The following is a 19,198-nucleotide window of genomic DNA, read 5'->3' as shown; positions in this document are numbered from 1 at the left end:
AAATATTGAGACCATTTCATTGCTAACGTTCATTAGGTTACCTAAAAAAACACGATTTGATTTTTCTTATGCATGGGTACAGATCACTTTTACATTTGACCCCTTCCAGTGGGACACCCAGAACTGGTTTCGGGACACTACCGGTTATCTAAAATATGGTCTGAAGCTATGTTCTTACGAATCGATCATCGTGTTATCAAAAAAGGGTCTCCAGTTGGCCTAGTGGTTAAGCCTATGGATCGCCAATCCGGAAACGGCGGGTTCGATTCCCGTTCCGATCGGGAAAATTTTCTGGACTTCCTGGGCATAGTGTATCATTGTACTTGCCTCACAATATACAAATTCATGCAATGGCAGCCAAAGAAAACCCTTTAATTAATAACTGTGGAAGTGCTTTAAAGGACACTAAGTTGAAGAGAGGCAGGCCAAGTTCCAATGCGAACGTCGAGCCATAAAGAAGAAGAAATTTTCACAAAAGCTGCTGTTTGATGTACTGTCAAACCCCGCGTATTCATCACTCTTTAATACGACACTTTTTAATTTGTACCCTGCTCATTGTATGACTGTAAATACGAATGATCCGATATTGTGGTGCTACTCACACCCTCAGCGGCTCCTCGTGCAGCTGCTTCTTCCGAAAGTTCAAATTTGGTGTTTCCCGACACCTGATCCGTTTGGTGATCAACCGCAGTAAACCTCGGAAGCCAACAATCGTAAAATTAACATGCTATCAATTCGTATCACGACAATATCTGTAAGATTCGTGTTCAAAAACAAATCATACAATCTAAACAAAACTAAAATAGAGTTTGTTTATCGAATTAAAAGTTTACGCTGGTAATTTGACAGCAATCATTGTCGAATTTCATATTTTACCACTTTCAGTTCACATTTTACCACTTACTGATTGTCCCTGATATGGTCTTAGACTAGTTTCATGCAAATTGTTAATCAGTTTTCCTAAAAAGTTGAAAATTGATGTAATGCATGCATGGGTTTGGTTCATTTGTGCATTTCACCAGCTCCGGTGAGGCACTCGAATCTGGTTCCGGAACACTACCGGTAAATGTTACCTGAGACTATTTTATTGCTGATCGTTCTTCGCGTTATCTAAGAAGCCGTTATTTAATGTGTGCGTTTGGTTCCGTTCTATATTTGACCACTTCCGTCGGGGCACATGGAATCGGTTTCAGCACACTATTGGTTTTCCAAAGTATGGTCTATGACTTTTTTTCTTGTAAACCGTTCATCAGGTTACCTAAAAGTCATTTAATGTGTCGAATTTAAGGGTTTGGTTCTCTATTACATTTGACCACTTTCGATAGGGATACCGTAATCGGTTGCGGAACACTACCGGTTGTTCCCAATATGGCCGGAAACTTTTTTTTGCCAAATCAAAATACCTCAAAATCCGCGATTTGATGTGTCACTTGCATGGGTTTCGTTCACTTTTATATTTGGCCATTTCCGCCGGGAAACCCGGAACTGGTTCCGGATCACCACCGATTCAGATATGTTTTGAAAATATTTCCCTGCTTACTGTTCATTAGGATAAAAAAGCCACTATTTGATATGTTGCATGGATGGGCGTGGTTAACTTTTATACTTTGCCACCTCCGGCGGGACATCTGGAACCGGTTCCGATATGGTCAGATAATGCTTTCTTGCTTACTGTTCATTAGGTCACCGAAAAAGCTGCAGTTTGATATGTCGCATGCATGGTTTTAGTTCAATTTTATATTGGCCATTTCCAACGAGACACCCGGAACCGGTTCTGGAACACAACCGGTTCAGATATGGTCTGAAAATATTATCCTGCTACTGTACATCAGGATATCAAAAATGTCACTATTTGATATGTCGCATGCATGGGTTTGGTTAACTTTTATACTTGGCCACCTCCGGCGAGACATTTGGAACCGGTTCCGGAACACTACCGGTCCCGATATGGTCTGAGCAAGTTTTCCTGCTTACTGTTCATCACATTATCGAAAAAGCCGCGTTTTGATATGTCGCATGCATGGGTTTAGTTCACTTTTATGTTTGGCCACTTCCGGCAGGACACCTGGAACCGGTTCCGGGACACTAATGATTCAGATATGGTCTGAGACTATTTTTCTGCCTACCATTCATCAAGTTATCGAAAATGCCGTAGTTTTGTGTGCCGCATGGATGGGTTTGTAGCGTTTTCATATCTGGCCCCTTCCTGGGGTACCGGTCCGGAACACCTAAATGGCCATAACTCCGGAACGGCTGGACCGATCTGAACCATTTTCAATAGGAAACAATGGGACCGGATTCCGCGTCGAATGAACCGTCGGTCATTAAAATCGGTTGAGGTTTACTGCCAAAAAGTGATGTGAGTTTTTTTGTACACATACACACATACGCACACACACACATACATACACACACACAGACATCACCTCAATTCGTCAAGCTGAGTCGATTGGTATATAAGACTTGACCCCTCCGGAGGCTCTATCAAATTTTCGTTTTTGGAGTGAACATATAGCCTTTCGGTACACCTTGGTGCACGAGAAAGGCAAAAACCGGATTAATCCACCTAGTGGTGATAGTGCCTTTCTCGTCGAATATGTACTCATGATCTTTCCGTCGACGTAAGCATCCTGAATCCTGTTAATAATTTATTTATAAAAGCCAGAATCCAAGCCATCATCGAGTTACTGATGGCACATACTTCCGGTGTTATGTTCAATGTATAGGCAGAACTGAAAAATATCAGACCTCTTAGTTGACTGCGTGACCACCTTAACTATTACTGGAATACCATCAATACCAAGACGATAATAACAAGCTCAAATATAATTTATTTCACAACAAAAAATCACTGTACAGTCTTTGATAAACATTTTCCTGCACACTTCAGGCTATATTTTATTATCATTGGTTACTAGATTCAAACAATTTGACCAAAAAATGGAAGCAAGTGAAATTTTTCGTACAGATCCAATTCAAATTAGAACCACATCACAGAGCGCGAGGAGCAATCAGTCGGATCAAAATTTTGCGCAGCAATTTTAGACGCAAAAGGGGATTGAAAAACTTTTCTCGAGGTTGATGAGATTAAATTTCAATTTTCTCATGGAACCCTACTGTATATTAACACCTCTACTGTATATTAACACCTCAGGAATATGAGAAGATGTGATTTGATGAGCCTGCATCAGTTTTGTCAAGATTTTGTTCTCTTACACATATTTATCGCTTGCATTGATTCCTTTCACTGTTTTTATTACTTCCTGTGAGATAGCCGGAACCGCTTCCAAGACCGTACCTATTGTCTCAAATATGGTCTGAGACTAGTCTCTTGCTAACTGTTGAACAGGTTTTCTGAAAAGCCGAAAATTGATGTGCATGCATGGATTTGATTCATTTAACATTTTGGTCATTCTGCCGGGACATACAAAACGGGTTCTACAGGTAGTCTCTAATGTGTGTGTGTACATTTGACCACTTCCGGCGGAACATCCAGAACTGGTTCTAGAGCACCACCGGTAGTCTCTGCTGGCTATTTTCCTGCTTACTGTTCACCAGGTTATCGAAAAAGCCGCTGTTTGATGTGTTGCATGCATGGGTTTGGTCAAAGGTTTGGTTCACTTTAATATTGGACCACTTCCGGCGGGACATCCGGAGCCGGTTCCAGAACACAACTGGTAGTCTCTGCTGTGATTAAAGGCTATTTTCCTGCTTACCGTTCTTCAGATTATCGGAAACGCTGCAATTTAATGTGTCTTATGCATGGGTTTGTTTCCTATCTACATTTGACCACTTCCGGCGGAACATCCGGAGCCGTTTCCGGAACACTACCGGTAGTCTCTGCTGTGATATAAAGCTATTTTCCTGCTTACCGTTCTTCAGGTTATCGAAAAAGCTGCTATTTAATGTGTCGCATGCATGGGTTTGGTTCCCATCTACATTTGACCACTTCCGGCGGGACACACGGAACCGGTTCCGGAATACTACTGGTTTTCCTAAATATAGTCTGATTCCATTTTATTGCTAACCGTTCATCAGGTTATCTATAGAGACGCGATTTGATGTGTCGCATGCATGGGTTTGGTTCAATTTTATATTTGGCCACTTCCGGCGGGGCACCCGGAACCGGTTCCGGAACACTACCAGTAGTCTCTGCTGGGTCAAAGGCTATTTTCCTGCTCACTGTTCATCAGGTTATCGAAAAAGCCGCTATTTGATGTGTCGCATACATGGATTTGGCTCACTTTTATATTTGGCCACCTCCGGCGGGACATCCGGAACCGATTCCGGAATAATACTGGTTCAGATATAGACTAAGAGTATTTTCCTGCTTACCGTTCATCAGGTTATCGAAAAAGCCGCGGTCTGATTTGTCGCATGCATGGTTTTGTAGCATTTTCATATCTGACCCCTCCCTGGGCTACCGATCCGGAACACCTAAATGGCCATATCTCCGGAACGGCTGAACCGATCCGAACCATTTTCAATAGGAAACAATGGGACCGGATTCCGCGTCGAATGAGCCATAAAAATCGGTTGAGGTTTACTGCCAAAAAGTGGTGTGAGTTTATTTTGTACACACACATACTCACACACACACATACACACACACACATACATACACACACACAGACATCACCTCAATTCGTCGAGCTGAGTTTATTGGTATATGTGACATGACCCTCCGGGCCTTCTATCAAAAAGTCATTTTTGGAGTGAACATATAGCCTTTCCAGTACACTTAGTGTACGAGAAAGGCAAAAACTCACACAGACATCACCTCAATTCGTCGAGCTGAGTCGATTGGTATATGAGACTTGACCCCTCCGGAGGCTCTATCAAATTTTCGTTTTTGGAGTGAACATATAGCCTTTCGGTACACCTTGGTGTACGAGAAAGGCAAAAAGGTCTTATAATATTCCAAATAAGATTCCTGTAGAATACATTTGCGGTTGATATCGATAGAAAAGATGGTTTCAAAGTAATAGTCGATAATTCTCAACAGCGCGATTAACGGAAGGTTAAAAAACAAACATGTCAGCGTAACCTCAGAGTAATTCTACTCATTTTCAGAATTTCGGTTCAAAACTTCAGTTTATTGTGCGCAATGGCTTAATTTTCTCCAACAGCGGAAGGAAAAAAAAATCTTAAATTCATAGAAGATTCAATAACAATTCTTGTGTATTTTTGAGATTTTTTTTTTGTGGCTATAATCTCAAAATTCCGGCAAGTTCGGGACAACACAAAAAATACGAATCTTCGTTTATGAAGACAATTTTTTACAATATCTTCACCAACTCCAAAATTATTCCAGAATTTGAACGAATTTGGATTTATAGGAATTAGCCATAGCCTTGGCAAGAAATGCTCAGAAAAGTTTCAAGAAAACGTATGGATTATAAAATTTCAATTCTGGCCCGTCAACAGGTGTGGAGTGTAAAATATGGCCCGCGATCGTTAAAGGTTGGGCAGGCCTGGTCTAGTCGGAGGTTGCTTTTTATAAAGCGACATACTTGTTAGGCTATTGTACGTCGAAAGCATTCGTCTCCACTGGTCTCGGTCCTGGGCCAATCGCTTTCAATCGCTCTGCACGTTTATAGTCATTAGGGCCTCCTCAACTGCAAAAACCTAAAGTGTGCGCGGCCTTCCACAAATCTGAAGGCCCCTTCCTGGTTCGCTACTGAATGTTATTTTCGCTTGTCATTCCTTCGGCATACGAGCTACGTGTCCAGCCCACCACAGCCTGCCGTATTTTATTCGGCACCTTAGCTGGTGTTACAGACCGACAAGACTCCATTTACAGCCACAATCCTTCTTCTCACCTCACGGGTAACATCGTCATCGCATGTCACTAGAGTACCATGATAAACAAATTCGTCCACAACAGCAAGCTAAATATTTAGCACCACTTCATTACCATTACCACGGCCAGATCGACGTTCACCACCAAGAATGATGTACTTGGTCTTTGTGGTGTTAATCAATCATCGCAATCTTCCTCTTAAAAGGTATGAACGCCCGACGGTCGATTCCGATGATATCGTTGACGAAGCCCAGAAGCATATGCGACCACGTGACAATGGCTTGTTGGCTCCGTGGCCGAGCTATTAGTGGCGTCAGTCGTTTAGGTGTCTCGTAAGCCTCGGAGTGCGGGTTCGATTCCGCTCCAGTCGGGGAATACTTTTCGTCAAACGGAAAATTCTCCACTGGGCCATTGGGTGTTATATATGTTGTCCGTTGCCTTATGTTAGTGTAATGTTCAGTCTGAGCGGCATCTGGTCGAAGACGGTGTAATGTCTTTTAATTTCATCCGCAACCCTTACACCTTATTTCGACTGGTCAAACGCCGCACGAATCAGTCTAAGCATCTTTTCCGGAAAACCATGTTTGATCATAATCTGCCGTAACTCGTTTCTCTTCACTGAATTGCACGCCACCTTGCAATCAATTAACAGATGATGGGTCTGCAAGTTGTACTCACGAAATTTAGCACGAATCTGCCGCAGGGTGAACATCTGATCGGTCGTTGATCGGTCCTAACGAAAACCCATCAGATATTTGCCGACGAAGGAATTCTCAATCGGCCTCAGTCTGTTAAACAGAGCTCCGCAAGCAATCCTGTATACTGAATTTAGAAGTGTTATTCCTCTGTAGTGCACGCACTCCAGTAGATATCCCTTCTTGTAGAAAGGGTAAATGAGACCATCCAACCATCCAAACAGTTCCTTTATCTTCACTACCGTGCTTGAAAAGCTCGGATAGGAGCTTGACAAACAGTTGCCTTGTTGTTCTTCAGGTCTCTAATAGCTGCTTTGACCTCGATCAGAGTTGGAGGTCAAATTCAGTCTGTCACCCCTTCATTCATTAACGTCGTTCGGTGCTTTCTCCATACGCAATTGACAATTTCGTAAAACCTCCGCATATCGTTCTGTTCTATACTTTATTGCGCATGAGTGAACACATTTTCTTCATAATTTCCCAGTTCTGTCGGGGGCACGCAAAACAAGAAATCCTACCAAAAATTGAGGCATGATATTTCTACCAGTTTCTAGTCTAGTCTAGTCTAGTCTAGTCTAGTCTAGTCTACACATACACAGCCATTCATTGAAAGAATTCTGGAAAATGATGGAATCCGGAATCGACCAACTCCATCATTTGTCTTGTCATTATTAATCCTTGCAGCACATCTGAGATGTATTACAAACATGAAAGCGGCCAGGCCTACTGTGCAGCGTTGTTATTGTTATTGAAATCAAAGAACGGGGGCATCTCGTACCAACCGCTCCGTATACGAAGCATGAGTATGAAATATTAACGGTGGGAGTGACGTTGCTAAGAAGGTTAATGTCACTCCTTGGTCCTTGGAATCCTGGGATGGGACACAGGTGTTTACCCCTTATGCCATGGCCCTTATGCCTAGGCTTAAGTGCCTTACCTCTGAAACGAAAAGAAAATACTAATCCTTCCCACTGAGGAATTCCACGGAGTCATGTCAGTCGATCCTGAGCGACCATTTCAAAAATATCTGAAACTTTGCACAGTTTTTCAATTTCATATAAATCGCCATTTTTTGATATTAAACCTTCATATTCACTCACGACTAACTTTTCAAAAGGGTGTATGCGAAAATAGTTCTAAAATATTCTAAAAGCTGTACAGCAAAAACGGATTGTTCGATTGTTATAAATTTTTCAGCAAAGTTAGATAACTAAATGATGATTCCTTAGAAAATATACACTGTAAAAAATTTCTTTTTCTACTTTGAAAAAATATGATATTTGTCACAAAAACTCAAATATCTCAAAACCCTATCTTTTTACCAACTTCAATTTTTTAGAGGAAATGGCCCATTATATCAGCTATCTACCATAAAATTTTGGTGATGGTAAACTGATAAACAAAAAAGTTATGACATTTCAAACATTTCACAATTTTTACATTTAGTAACAAAAAAAAAATTTTTTTCTGTGTAAATTATTTCGAGAATTATATTTTGATGCTGATTTTATTGTAAAGGCTACCGCCTGAATTAAACAAGTTGTTTTCATGATACTTTAGTTTGATTATTCGTAATTACTATAGTATCTATTTGAAACTTAGACGCGATCCAGTGTTGTGATCAAAAATATTGAGATTGTCATACTTTTTATTGTACGTGACTGGTGAAAAAATCCCTTGATAGTGTTGAAAAGCTGTTGATTATAAGAAAAATGGAATTGAATTTATTTTTAAGACAAAAGCTGTATAATAAAAGTTTTTTATACGCGTATACGTCTAGTTTATCCGCAAAAAAAATCCCTCTTAGAGAACAGACTTTATGATCGGAAGAATGCGAGTAACTTCAACAACAACAAATGCATAAGAGGTACATACCACAGACAAACAGACGAAACGCCTAGAACAATTTTAGTGAAAATTCATCGCCCAGTTCACACTATCACCACCTGGTGGAAATGTTTCACGAAACACTGCGTTGTGCAATATCGTCATCAGAAGGCGCTAGTGTGAAACGTCAAACGCAAAGAAAAACGATGGGCGCTCTTCTTGTTAGCCACAACCAAGATTCAAAATGATCGTTGAAGGCGTGGTCAATGAAAATTTCGCCAGTGTTACGTTTGTTTGTTTGTATACATACCTGACAATGCTCACGAAAAAAACAAAAAAATACTACCGCTATGAATATTAAAAATTGTATAGTATTTTTTTTTTCTTCAGCCACCAACACCAAACAAGTAAGTTAAAATTAATAAGTGATTTTGTTTATTATAATCTAACGAACAAGATGAACAGTCGCTTTCTCAAAGGTCTTCAACTCAACGCTCTCTTGTAGACCGTTTGATGAAAAAAAATGTTCAAAAGAGTTACGAAATCTCACCGAAAGCACCATAGATAAACTGAAAGAGACTGGTTATGCCCAAATGTCCACATTGTGTACAAAATTACGCATTTGCACGTCCTGCCGTCTAGAATTTGACAAACGAGCCATCTGTATATCATCGGTAAAGCAGGGCGCAGGAAGTTCGAAAACGACAACAACTGAGAAATTGCCATCAGCGACATCTGTTTAAACAATTTAATTACGCCCCTTTTCAAAAATGTCCTGTAATATTCTTCAACATCTATACCCATTTCAATATTTTTAACGTTGCAAAACACGCTTTCAACATTCATCTTGAAGAAGAGGGAAAACACTTGTCCTCAAATGTAACAGCAAATTAATGAATAAACGACTAATGCGCGGAGGGCGTGATAAAATCGGAACATTACGGTACATAGTATATTATATTATATGTATATATAATATATAATAAAAACAACTTGTTTTACTCACGCAAGGCCATTAACAATAAAATCAGCATCAAACTTCAATTTCCGGCCGAAATAATTTACACTAAAAAAAATTATTACTAAATGTGAAAATTGTGAAATGTTTGAATTGTCATAACTTTTTTGTTTATTTTCATGGTAGATTGCTAATACAATGGACCGTTTTCTCTAAAAAATTACGTTGGTAAAAAGATAGGGTTTTGAGATATTTGAGTTTTTGTGACAAAAATGATATTTTTTAATGTTAAAAAAGATTTTTTTCACAGTGTATATTTTCTTAGGAATCGCCATTTAGTTATCTAACTTTGCTGAACAATAAAATCAGCATCAAATCGCGATTCCCGGCCGAAATAATTTACACAGAAAAATTTTTTTTACTAAATGTAAAAATTGTGAAATTTTTGAAATGTTATAACTTTTTTGTTTATTAGTTTACCATCACCAAATTTTTATGGTAGATTGCTAATACAATGGACCGTTTTCCCTAAAAAATTGAAGTTGGTTAAAAGATAGGGTTTTGAGATATTTGAGTTTTTGTGACAAAAATGATGTTTTTCAATGATAAAATAGATTTTTTTTCACAGTGTATATTTTCTTAGAAATCACCATTTAGCTATCTAACTTTGCTGAAAAATTCATAACAATCGAACAATCCGTTTTTGCTGTGCATATTTTTGAATATTTTTGAACCATTTTCACATACACCCTTTTGAAAAGTTAGTCGTGGCTCTAAATAAAAATTTGATATCGAAAAATGGCGATTTAGATGGAACTGAAAAACTGTGCAAAGTTTCAGTTCAATAGAAAATCATGAATTAAAATTTTTCCTTAATTTTGATGCTGTTGCTTGGAATCGCTCTATAACAAGCTCGACGAATTGAGGTGATGTCTGTGTGTATGTATGTGTGTGTGTATGTGTGTGTATGTGTACAAAAAAAAACAAACAAACGAGCCATCTGTATATCATCGGTAAAGCAGGGCGCAGGAAGTTCGAAAACAACAACAACTGAGAAATTGCCATCAGCGACATCTGTTTAAACAATTTAATTACGCCCTTTTTCAAAAATGCCCTGTAATATTCTTCAACATCTATACCCATTTCAATATTTTTAACGTTGCAAAACACGCTTTCAACATTCATCTTGAAGAAGAGGGAAAACACTTGTCCTCAAATGTAACAGCAAATTAATGAATAAACGACTAATGCGCGGAGGGCGTGATAAAATCGGAACATTACGGTACATAGTATATTATATTATATGTATATATAATCTATATATATATATAAATGAGTTTAAAGTTCCTTTGAGGCAATAAAACTCACGAACGGCTGGACCGATCAGGACGACTCTTGCATGGTTTGATTCAAATTCATGGTGGCTGTGTTTATATGCAGAAAAAGTTACGAAAATCATTTAAAAAAGTATGAAAATTGTTAAAATACTGATTTTTTATGAGCCGGGAACAAATGCAGCATGATCAAAATTAAATCAATCTAGAGTGCGTTGCTACGATGACCTCAACAGTTGTCAAACCGCCACAGCTTGGCAAGACAACGTTTGCCGGGACAGCTAGTATATAATAAAAACAACTTGTTTTACTCACGCAAGGCCATTAACAATAAAATCAGCATCAAGCTTCAATTTCCGGCCGAAATAATTTACACTAAAAAAAATTATTACTAAATGTGAAAATTGTGAAATGTTTGAATTGTCATAACTTTTTTGTTTATTTTCATGGTAGATTGCTAATACAATGGACCGTTTTCTCTAAAAAAATTACGTTGGTAAAAAGATAGGGTTTTGAGATATTTGAGTTTTTGTGACAAAAATGATATTTTTTAATGTTAAAAAAGATTTTTTTCACAGTGTATATTTCCTTAGGAATCGCCATTTAGTTATCTAACTTTGCTGAACAATAAAATCAGCATCAAATCGCGATTCCCGGCCGAAATAATTTACACAGAAAAATTTTTTTTACTAAATGTAAAAATTGTGAAATTTTTGAAATGTTATAACTTTTTTGTTTATTAGTTTACCATCACCAAATTTTTATGGTAGATTGCTAATACAATGGACCGTTTTCCCTAAAAAATTCAAGTTGGTAAAAAGATAGGGTTTTGAGATATTTGAGTTTTTGTGACAAAAATGATGTTTTTCAATGATAAAATAGATTTTTTTTCACAGTGTATATTTTCTTAGAAATCACCATTTAGCTATCTAACTTTGCTGAAAAATTCATAACAATCGAACAATCCGTTTTTGCTGTGCATATTTTTGAATATTTTTGAACCATTTTCACATACACCCTTTTGAAAAGTTAGTCGTGGCTCTAAATAAAAATTTAGAGATGTTCAATGTAAGTTCAATAGAAAATCATGAATTAAAAATTTTCCTTAATTTTGATGCTGTTGCTTGGAATCGCTCTATTACATTAATACATATTGATATTTCTTCCAGTTTCTGTAAAAAAACAATACATGAAATGTGTGAAATCATCATTAGCTCGTTGTATTATGAAGGGCTACACGGTTCTACACAGATAAAAAAAATGAGATTTACATGTCATCTAAACTTCAATTTAGTCATGTAGACTTAGTGTTATGATGGTTTGCATGATATATCATGTAAATTTGTGTTATATGTCATGTAAACACACAGAGTCATGCTGAATTACATGACATGTAATGGAAGTTTTCATGATATTTTTTTACTTTTACATGATATGTCATGTAAACTTCTGTGATATCCCACGCTCCAATTATGTGCATGATATGTCACAGAATTTTACATTCTTTTTTCGATCTGGGTATGCCACTAACACTTCTTTCCACACCGAGACAAACCAGGTCGCGTCTGAAAATAGCTTTCGCTTTGCTTTAGAAACGACGCGTTGGGCTTTATGGGCTATTGTTTTCCTTTTTTTTATTCCACTTGCACACAGAGAGGTGTTTGTCGTCGTTGTGTTGTTTATGATGGCTTTCAACCTCTCTTTCATTCATGTGTTATTGTGGCCTTGCTGGTTTGAGCACAGGGTATTGGATGTTTCCCTGGTGAATTCTCGGTTCAATACTCGCCTGTACCCGTATTGCATTTTAAATGTGTTCAGGTCAGTCATGCCGCCACCCCTATCCAGGCCAGTGCCTAAAAAGAACAAATAACACTAGTTTACAGCATTTTTGAACTCGGTAAGCTGATGATCATTTTTGGTGTAGAATCATGCCCTGAGTTCGAAAACGTGAAGGAAAAAAATTACAGTAGAGCGGAATTTTTTTCGACTTTCCATACAAGGTTCATGATTTGAAATTGATTTTTGTTCTATTTTTAAGAAAAGTCGCTCACTTGACACATCACATTCTCCGTAACCAATGCTCCGATTGAGCTGATTTTTTTACTGTAACTCGCCTACATATGATACGTCATATGAACATTGAGAAAGAATTTTTAGATTGTTTTTTTCTCATTGAAAAAAAAATACCTTTCTTCAAATATTTTTGGAAATTTTGCTAAAATTTAAGGAGATCGTCCCAAAAACTCGCCAATATCTTGAATTTCATCAATCTGACGCAAACACGAGCATTCAGGTGATCGAATGGTATTGTATTTAGCTTTTAATTTATGGAAAAATATTTGAAATTGGTTGAACAAAATGCAAGATATTTTAATTTTAGTAAATTCCATATTTTAAAAACTTGTAAAACTCGAAATTGAGCCAAAACTCAAAAACTGCTCTACTTAAAATTTTTGAAGTGCGGTTTCAAAATCAGCGCTAAATTGTACTTCAAAAATTTTGGTTGTTGACAGAAGTTCACGACATTCGTTTTATTTTGTAAACTAGTATAATGAGAGACCAGTGTGACAAGGCAAGGCACACACATGCATCTGAAGTTTTACTTTTCAGATTCCAGAGAGTCAATACTGGTCTGGTATATTGTCACCTACCAATTATTGTATATGTAAGGTTTCCTACTATTCGTTGTGTATGACCTTTACAGCATTTTATTAGAATATGCCGATCTCTGGTTGTGTGCAAGTAGCCAAATCAGATAGAAGGGTACTTTATGAGCTAAGTAGCTTGTTAGAGGTTACTCGGTAGCCTTCTAAGCAGCTTAATTTTTGAGGAATTTTAGCACTTGAAAGTTCACATAAGGCAGCTGGATAGCCTTCTAAGCAGTGTTTCTGGTTTGGGTGTTATGAATTATATTCAAATTGCATTCATTATGATACATACCCTTATTTTAATGATTTTATGTAGATTTGAACCGGATCCTCCAGCGTGGTAGGTTGCTGACTTGTCATGGCGCTACTGCAGATTCTTGACAAGTGCCACGTAGCTTCAATACTGTACAAGTGTGCAAGCCTAGCTGCTGACAGAGAATTGATTCAAGTCAGATCTCACCCGCTGTACACTTCATCATCGTTGTGGTAATGTAGTAGAGCTTAGGGCTTTCACGCTGCGGCTGCCGGTTCGAATCGGGTGCGTGACATTAGAGGTGATATATATATTTTATTGAAATCAACTTTTATTTATTGGATTAGTAAATTTCAATCTGTCATTCAATCACCAATCAAGTAGAGTTAAACCCCCTCCCTCCCTCTCTATCCAGGAACTTGAGTCCAACGCGTAGTCTAAAGTACTAGCCAGGACCCAAGCCTTTAGGGAGAGAGGACAGCTTAAGGCAGTAACTGATGGAACGCCAACCAATAGAGATTACTTATGTACGGTCCCCCCCCCCCCTTCTCGTCTCAAATGGGCGTATTGCAAAGTTAAAAAAGAGAGAGAGAATGTGTTTTAGTGGGTCGATCCTCAACCCGAGGAACCACCTTTTGGGTATCTGATCATCGAACCACAGAGTAACTCTTGGAGGATTTCGTAGACAATCATTTCGAAAAAAATCCTTCAGGAAATCTTCAAGGCATTCTTCCATGCTTTTTTTCAGGAATTTCTTCAAGCATGCAAGCAATTCATTCACTCTCGAAAGTTCTTCAATTAATTTATTTGAAAACTCATGCTGGATTTTCTTCAACTCTTCCGGATTTCTCGCAATAGTGTCTTCAACTAACTCCAAAGTTTTGTGCATGCATTCTTCTCAAGACTTCACCAAGAATTTAACAATTTTTTTTTCAGAAATTATCAGGGACACCTCTAAGAAATCTTCTGTAATTCTTCCAAATTTTCTTCAGAAAATCATCCACGAATATTGTTAAATTTTTATTTTTATTTTTTTTTTTTAACAGAACTTTTTCAAAATTTTTTAACGCTCAACCGGAATCGCTTCATAAGTTCATTAAAAAAAATGCTGTAGCTTTTTTTTAGTTCTAGTCTCTAGTCCATAAATATTTCTCTAAGAATTTTCACAGGGATCCCTGAAGCATTTTTCATAGATTCCATTAAAGATTCTTCCTAAGACTGCTATTTCTAAGATTCCTCAGGAAATTCATCAAAAGATTCATGATGATAAACCTAAGCGGGTTACTGAAACATACGTAAGTCGACTCGAGTCAAGTACCAGACATGGAAGACTACCGTACAGTTGAGGTTGAAATACAGATCTGTCAGGAAACAAACACTTAATTGAAATCAAAGGGAACAGTATTTAACTCGATTTTTTTTGTTTCAAAGATCAATTGAAAATCCTACAGAAATTCTTTCAATCATACTTTTAAGATTACTTCCAGGAACCATTGAAAGAATACAAAGATACGTCCAAAAGAGTCGAGCAATTCAAGGAAAAATATTTAAGCCAAACTGAAGTTTTTTTCCAAAAATTATTCTGGGGAAATAAATGAAAGAATTCCTGTAAAATTAAATAAATAATGCCGCGACATATCATCAGAAGAATTTCTTCAGAAAACCAAGTAAGAATTCATAGATGAATGATTGGAAGAGCACCTGAAGCAATCCTTAAAAGAATTTCTGGTCCAATTTTACAGAGATTTTCTGACGGAAATCCTGGAGAAATCATCAAAAAATCATTCAAATGTAATGTTTCTCATAAATCTTCGCAATTATATTTGAATAAATCATTAAATAAACTTCTGGAAGTATCCTTGGAAACAACCCTGGAAGAATACCTGGAGGAATCCCTAGCAGAATTTCTTTATGAATCCTTGGAAGACTTCCTTGAGTAATTTCTGAAATCAGACCTGTAGGAATCCTTGGAAGAATTCCAGAAAGAATCTGACAGATTTCCATGAAAATCTCTGGAAGAAATCCTTGGAGGAATCTTTGTAAGAATTTCGGAACAAGTCCCATTTAAAATTCCTGGAGAAATCCTTGGAAAAATTCCTGGAAGGATCTTTGGATAAATACCTGAAGGAATTCTTGGAGGAATCCTTGGAGGAATTTCAGGAGAAATTCCTGAGGGAATCTTTGGAAGAGCTGCTGGAGGAATCTTTGGAAGATTTGTTGTAGGAATCCTTTGAGGAATCCGTGGAGCAATGACTTTCTGTAAAAATTCTCTGAGGTATGCTTGGGGGAGTCCTTGGACAAATTCTAGGAGAAATCCTTGGAAGAATTCCTGTAGAAACCTTTAGAATTCTTGGATGAAGCATTAGGAAATGCTAGGAGGAATCTTTGGAGGAATTCCTGAGAAAATTCTTGAAAGAATTACTGGAGACATCTTTGGAGGAATCCTTAGAGGAATTCCAAGAGGAATTCTGGGGGAATTCTTGGAAGAATTCCCGGAGGAATCCTTGGTAGAGCTCCTGGAGTAATCTTTGGAAGAATTTTTGGAGCAGTCATTTGAGGAATTCGTGGAAGAATCCTCCTAAGAGGAATTCTCGGAGGAATCCGCAGATAAATTCTGGAGGAATCCTTAGACGTATTCTTGGAGGAATTCCTGGAGAAATCCCTGAAAGTATTGATGAAGGAGTTTTGAAGAACGCGTTGGAGGTATTACTGGAGGGAAGGACAAAATGATCGAGACAGGTAAAATTTTCATTTTTCAAAAAAATATTCAACTAGCTGTAACTTTTCGAAAAGTGCATCAAATATTCTCAAATTTTTACTGTAAGTTCGTCAACTAGATGTGTATCAGTGGTTCAAATTTGGAAAAGATCGGGCCATTCTCTACGAAGTTAAGAAGATTCTTGAAAAAGGTAAAATTATCCGATAGCTAATTTTGAGCTGTGATATCTTCGGATTCAATGAACTGATTGCAACGAAATTTTGACCATTCATGACTTATATAATGAGCTCTGCAAAACATTTTACTTAACTTGACATTTTTAACAAGAGAAAAAGTTATAGAAATTTTATTTTTTTCACATTTTTTTTATTAAATTGGTCTATTTTTAATATGCCTTCTATTACTTCTTCAATTCATTGGCGGCTATGTTGTCACTTTCCTTCAAAACACATTTATATATAAGTCAATTAGAGGGAAATTAAATGAACTATAATTTGCAGCTTGAATTTTGAAACGATGTTGATGTTTTGAATGAATTGGTGTTTTATTAGAAAAATAATCTAATCGTTATAATTTTCTTCCGTGTTAAGAATTTTGAGTTAAGTCAATGATTTATCATAGCCTATTACAAAAGTCATTATTATTATTGCTTTATTCAGCAGATTTTCAGCCTGAGACTGGTTCATCTCCAAAAGTATAAAAGTCATAAATGGTCAAAATTTCATTGCATTCGGTTCATTGAATCCCGAGATATAACAGCTCAAAGTTTGCTATCGGATAATTTTACCTTTTTCAATAATCTTTATAACTTTGTGGAGAATGGCCCGATCTTTTCCAAATTTGGACCACTGCAACTGATACACAACTAGTTGATGAACTTACAGTAAAAAATTGAGAATCTTTGATGCTAGTTGAACATTTTTTGAAAAGTGAAAATTTTACCTGTCCCGATCATTTTGTCTATCCTCTGTATGTTGGCCGCTCCTCCCAGGTTTTCGACTCACCATTTTACAACCCCAATAAATTTGCTAGATTGCAGTGCAAGAATTACTGAACTTTTATCGATTTTGTAGACGCAAGAGCTAACTTTGTGAATGTGTTACTCTTATACATATTTGTGTGGTCTGGAAATTTTGCACTTATAAATTTGTGACACATATTATTTTACAGAGTGGTTCTAGCCTGTAGGCCTAGTGCACTTTCTTTGTGCGTGCAAATTCATCAAGCTGTCCTATATATAGACAAAATTGTCTAAAATCAGAGTCATCGATACCTATTTTTTTATCTGTTGAGAAGTATGTACTAACTTTTTTCTCTTTTTCCATTACAGATGGCGGCCAACAATTCATCACTATACCTCTGTCACTCATGTCCACCCTCAAGCCGGATCCCAAAAATGCCAACGGAAACAACAGCAACCCAGCTCCGACCGTCAATGCCAAATCTAGCTCTTCCAACAACCGATCATCTGCGTCTCCTGCTTCATCGTCATCGACTTCTTCGGCTGGTAGACGACCGCCACAATCCAAAGACGTCACTATCAAAGCCGAAGTCGATGATTGAGCTTAAGATTATGCTTTCTAACAGAACTAATTGAATCATTAATGCGCTTTTACTGGTTTCTTTATCGATTGTTTTTATAGAATTTGAATTGTTTAACATATTGCTTGTTAGGCTTCCGAAATTTTCGTTTTTCTTCTGTTACATGTATTGAAAACTTGCCAACAATTGACTAGCAATGTTCAAATAAAGACTACGTTTTTATTTAAATTGGCATCATTTAATATCTTTAGAGCAAAAAACTTTAATATACAAATGCAGCACCATTTGCTGTCTCGCTGTATTAACAAACAATCAAAACTAAATGCTTTTAATAGACTTATTCAGCAAAACAGGCCAAAAGTACTTAAATACATCTTCATGATGATCATCTTAGAAGATGAAACTACACCAAGCCAAATTCTTACCCCCTATCCAGTTGCTATTTACATTTTAACGGAGAGTGAGAGGTTTCTGAGAATGCTTACAAAAGTTTCAATAATTACAGAAACAAAAAAAATCGGAATGAGATTCGAGTTGTTGAAAGCGTGAAGTTGACCCTAGCAGATAAGGATTCTTTAACACTAGTACCATAAGCTTTAAGTCTTAGTTTTAAACTATCCGGCATCGTCTTGTACGATGCAAAAAAGCAGTCTCATTGTTTACTTTTAGCTTTTATGTGCGTCGTCATTTTGGTTTCACATCAACCGTTTATTATCATTCATGTGCACCTCAAACTGCAAGCTTTTCTAGATTTTAAGACATTTCACTTGGGAACCAAAGTTTGTACTGTAGAACCTGGTCCTACTTGGTGATCCGACACCACAATACAACAACAACAACAAATGTTTGTAAAAACCGCTTCCACAATCATCGGTTGCTCCATTTCTAGCTCTATTCTTTTCTATTCATCGTAATACAAATTCTTAATTTATTGTAATACTCCAAATAAGCGTTCATAATAAAAATTTTGAAAATTATGAGAAATCAACATCATTGGAAAGAAATAAGATCAGTTTTCTAAATCTCCGAACAAGTTTAAAGAAAAAGTTTAAAATGTGAGTTCTTGCTAAGAGCTTAATAGCAGGTCAAAGCAAATAAGATTGATCCTGTGGAAGTGCTCATAGAATACTAAGCTGACTTTGCACCAGTTGAGACGTTACGCCAAGAAAAAGAAGAAGAACCAAACATTTTATTTCTCTTATTCTGATGTCAAGCACCAATAAAAATTCATCACCTGTAGTTGTCCATCAACCCCATTTTTGTGAAGCCTTTTCGATAGGTTCCGGTCGGAGACCTTTCCATATCTACCTCTCCAAAAAGCACTCTGTCATCAACAGGTGCGTATGTAAATAATTCATACGGCACACATCCTACGCACAGCGAAGTAATTTAACTTAAACACCGTCCACCCACTTTCCA

General features: G+C 37.2%; 1 protein-coding gene across 4 annotated transcripts in view; it reads left to right on the top strand.

Moving 5' to 3' along the window:
• Window positions 1–18,756, top strand: part of LOC109431043 (serum response factor homolog A) — a 783,489-nt gene extending 764,733 nt beyond the window's left edge. For all 4 annotated transcript variants that reach the window (XM_062842465.1, XM_062842463.1, XM_062842462.1 and 1 more), the window contains one exon: window positions 17,568–18,756. In XM_062842465.1, coding sequence (XP_062698449.1) covers window positions 17,568–17,800 — 233 coding nt within the window. In that variant the 3' untranslated portion in view covers window positions 17,801–18,756. The remainder of the gene's footprint in view (window positions 1–17,567) is intronic.
• Window positions 18,757–19,198: the final 442 nt, after the last annotated feature.

Source organism: Aedes albopictus, chromosome 3 (assembly GCF_035046485.1).
Source record: "Aedes albopictus strain Foshan chromosome 3, AalbF5, whole genome shotgun sequence".
Lineage (NCBI taxonomy): Eukaryota > Metazoa > Arthropoda > Insecta > Diptera > Culicidae > Aedes > Aedes albopictus.
This window is presented reverse-complemented; position numbering and strand designations above follow the sequence as displayed.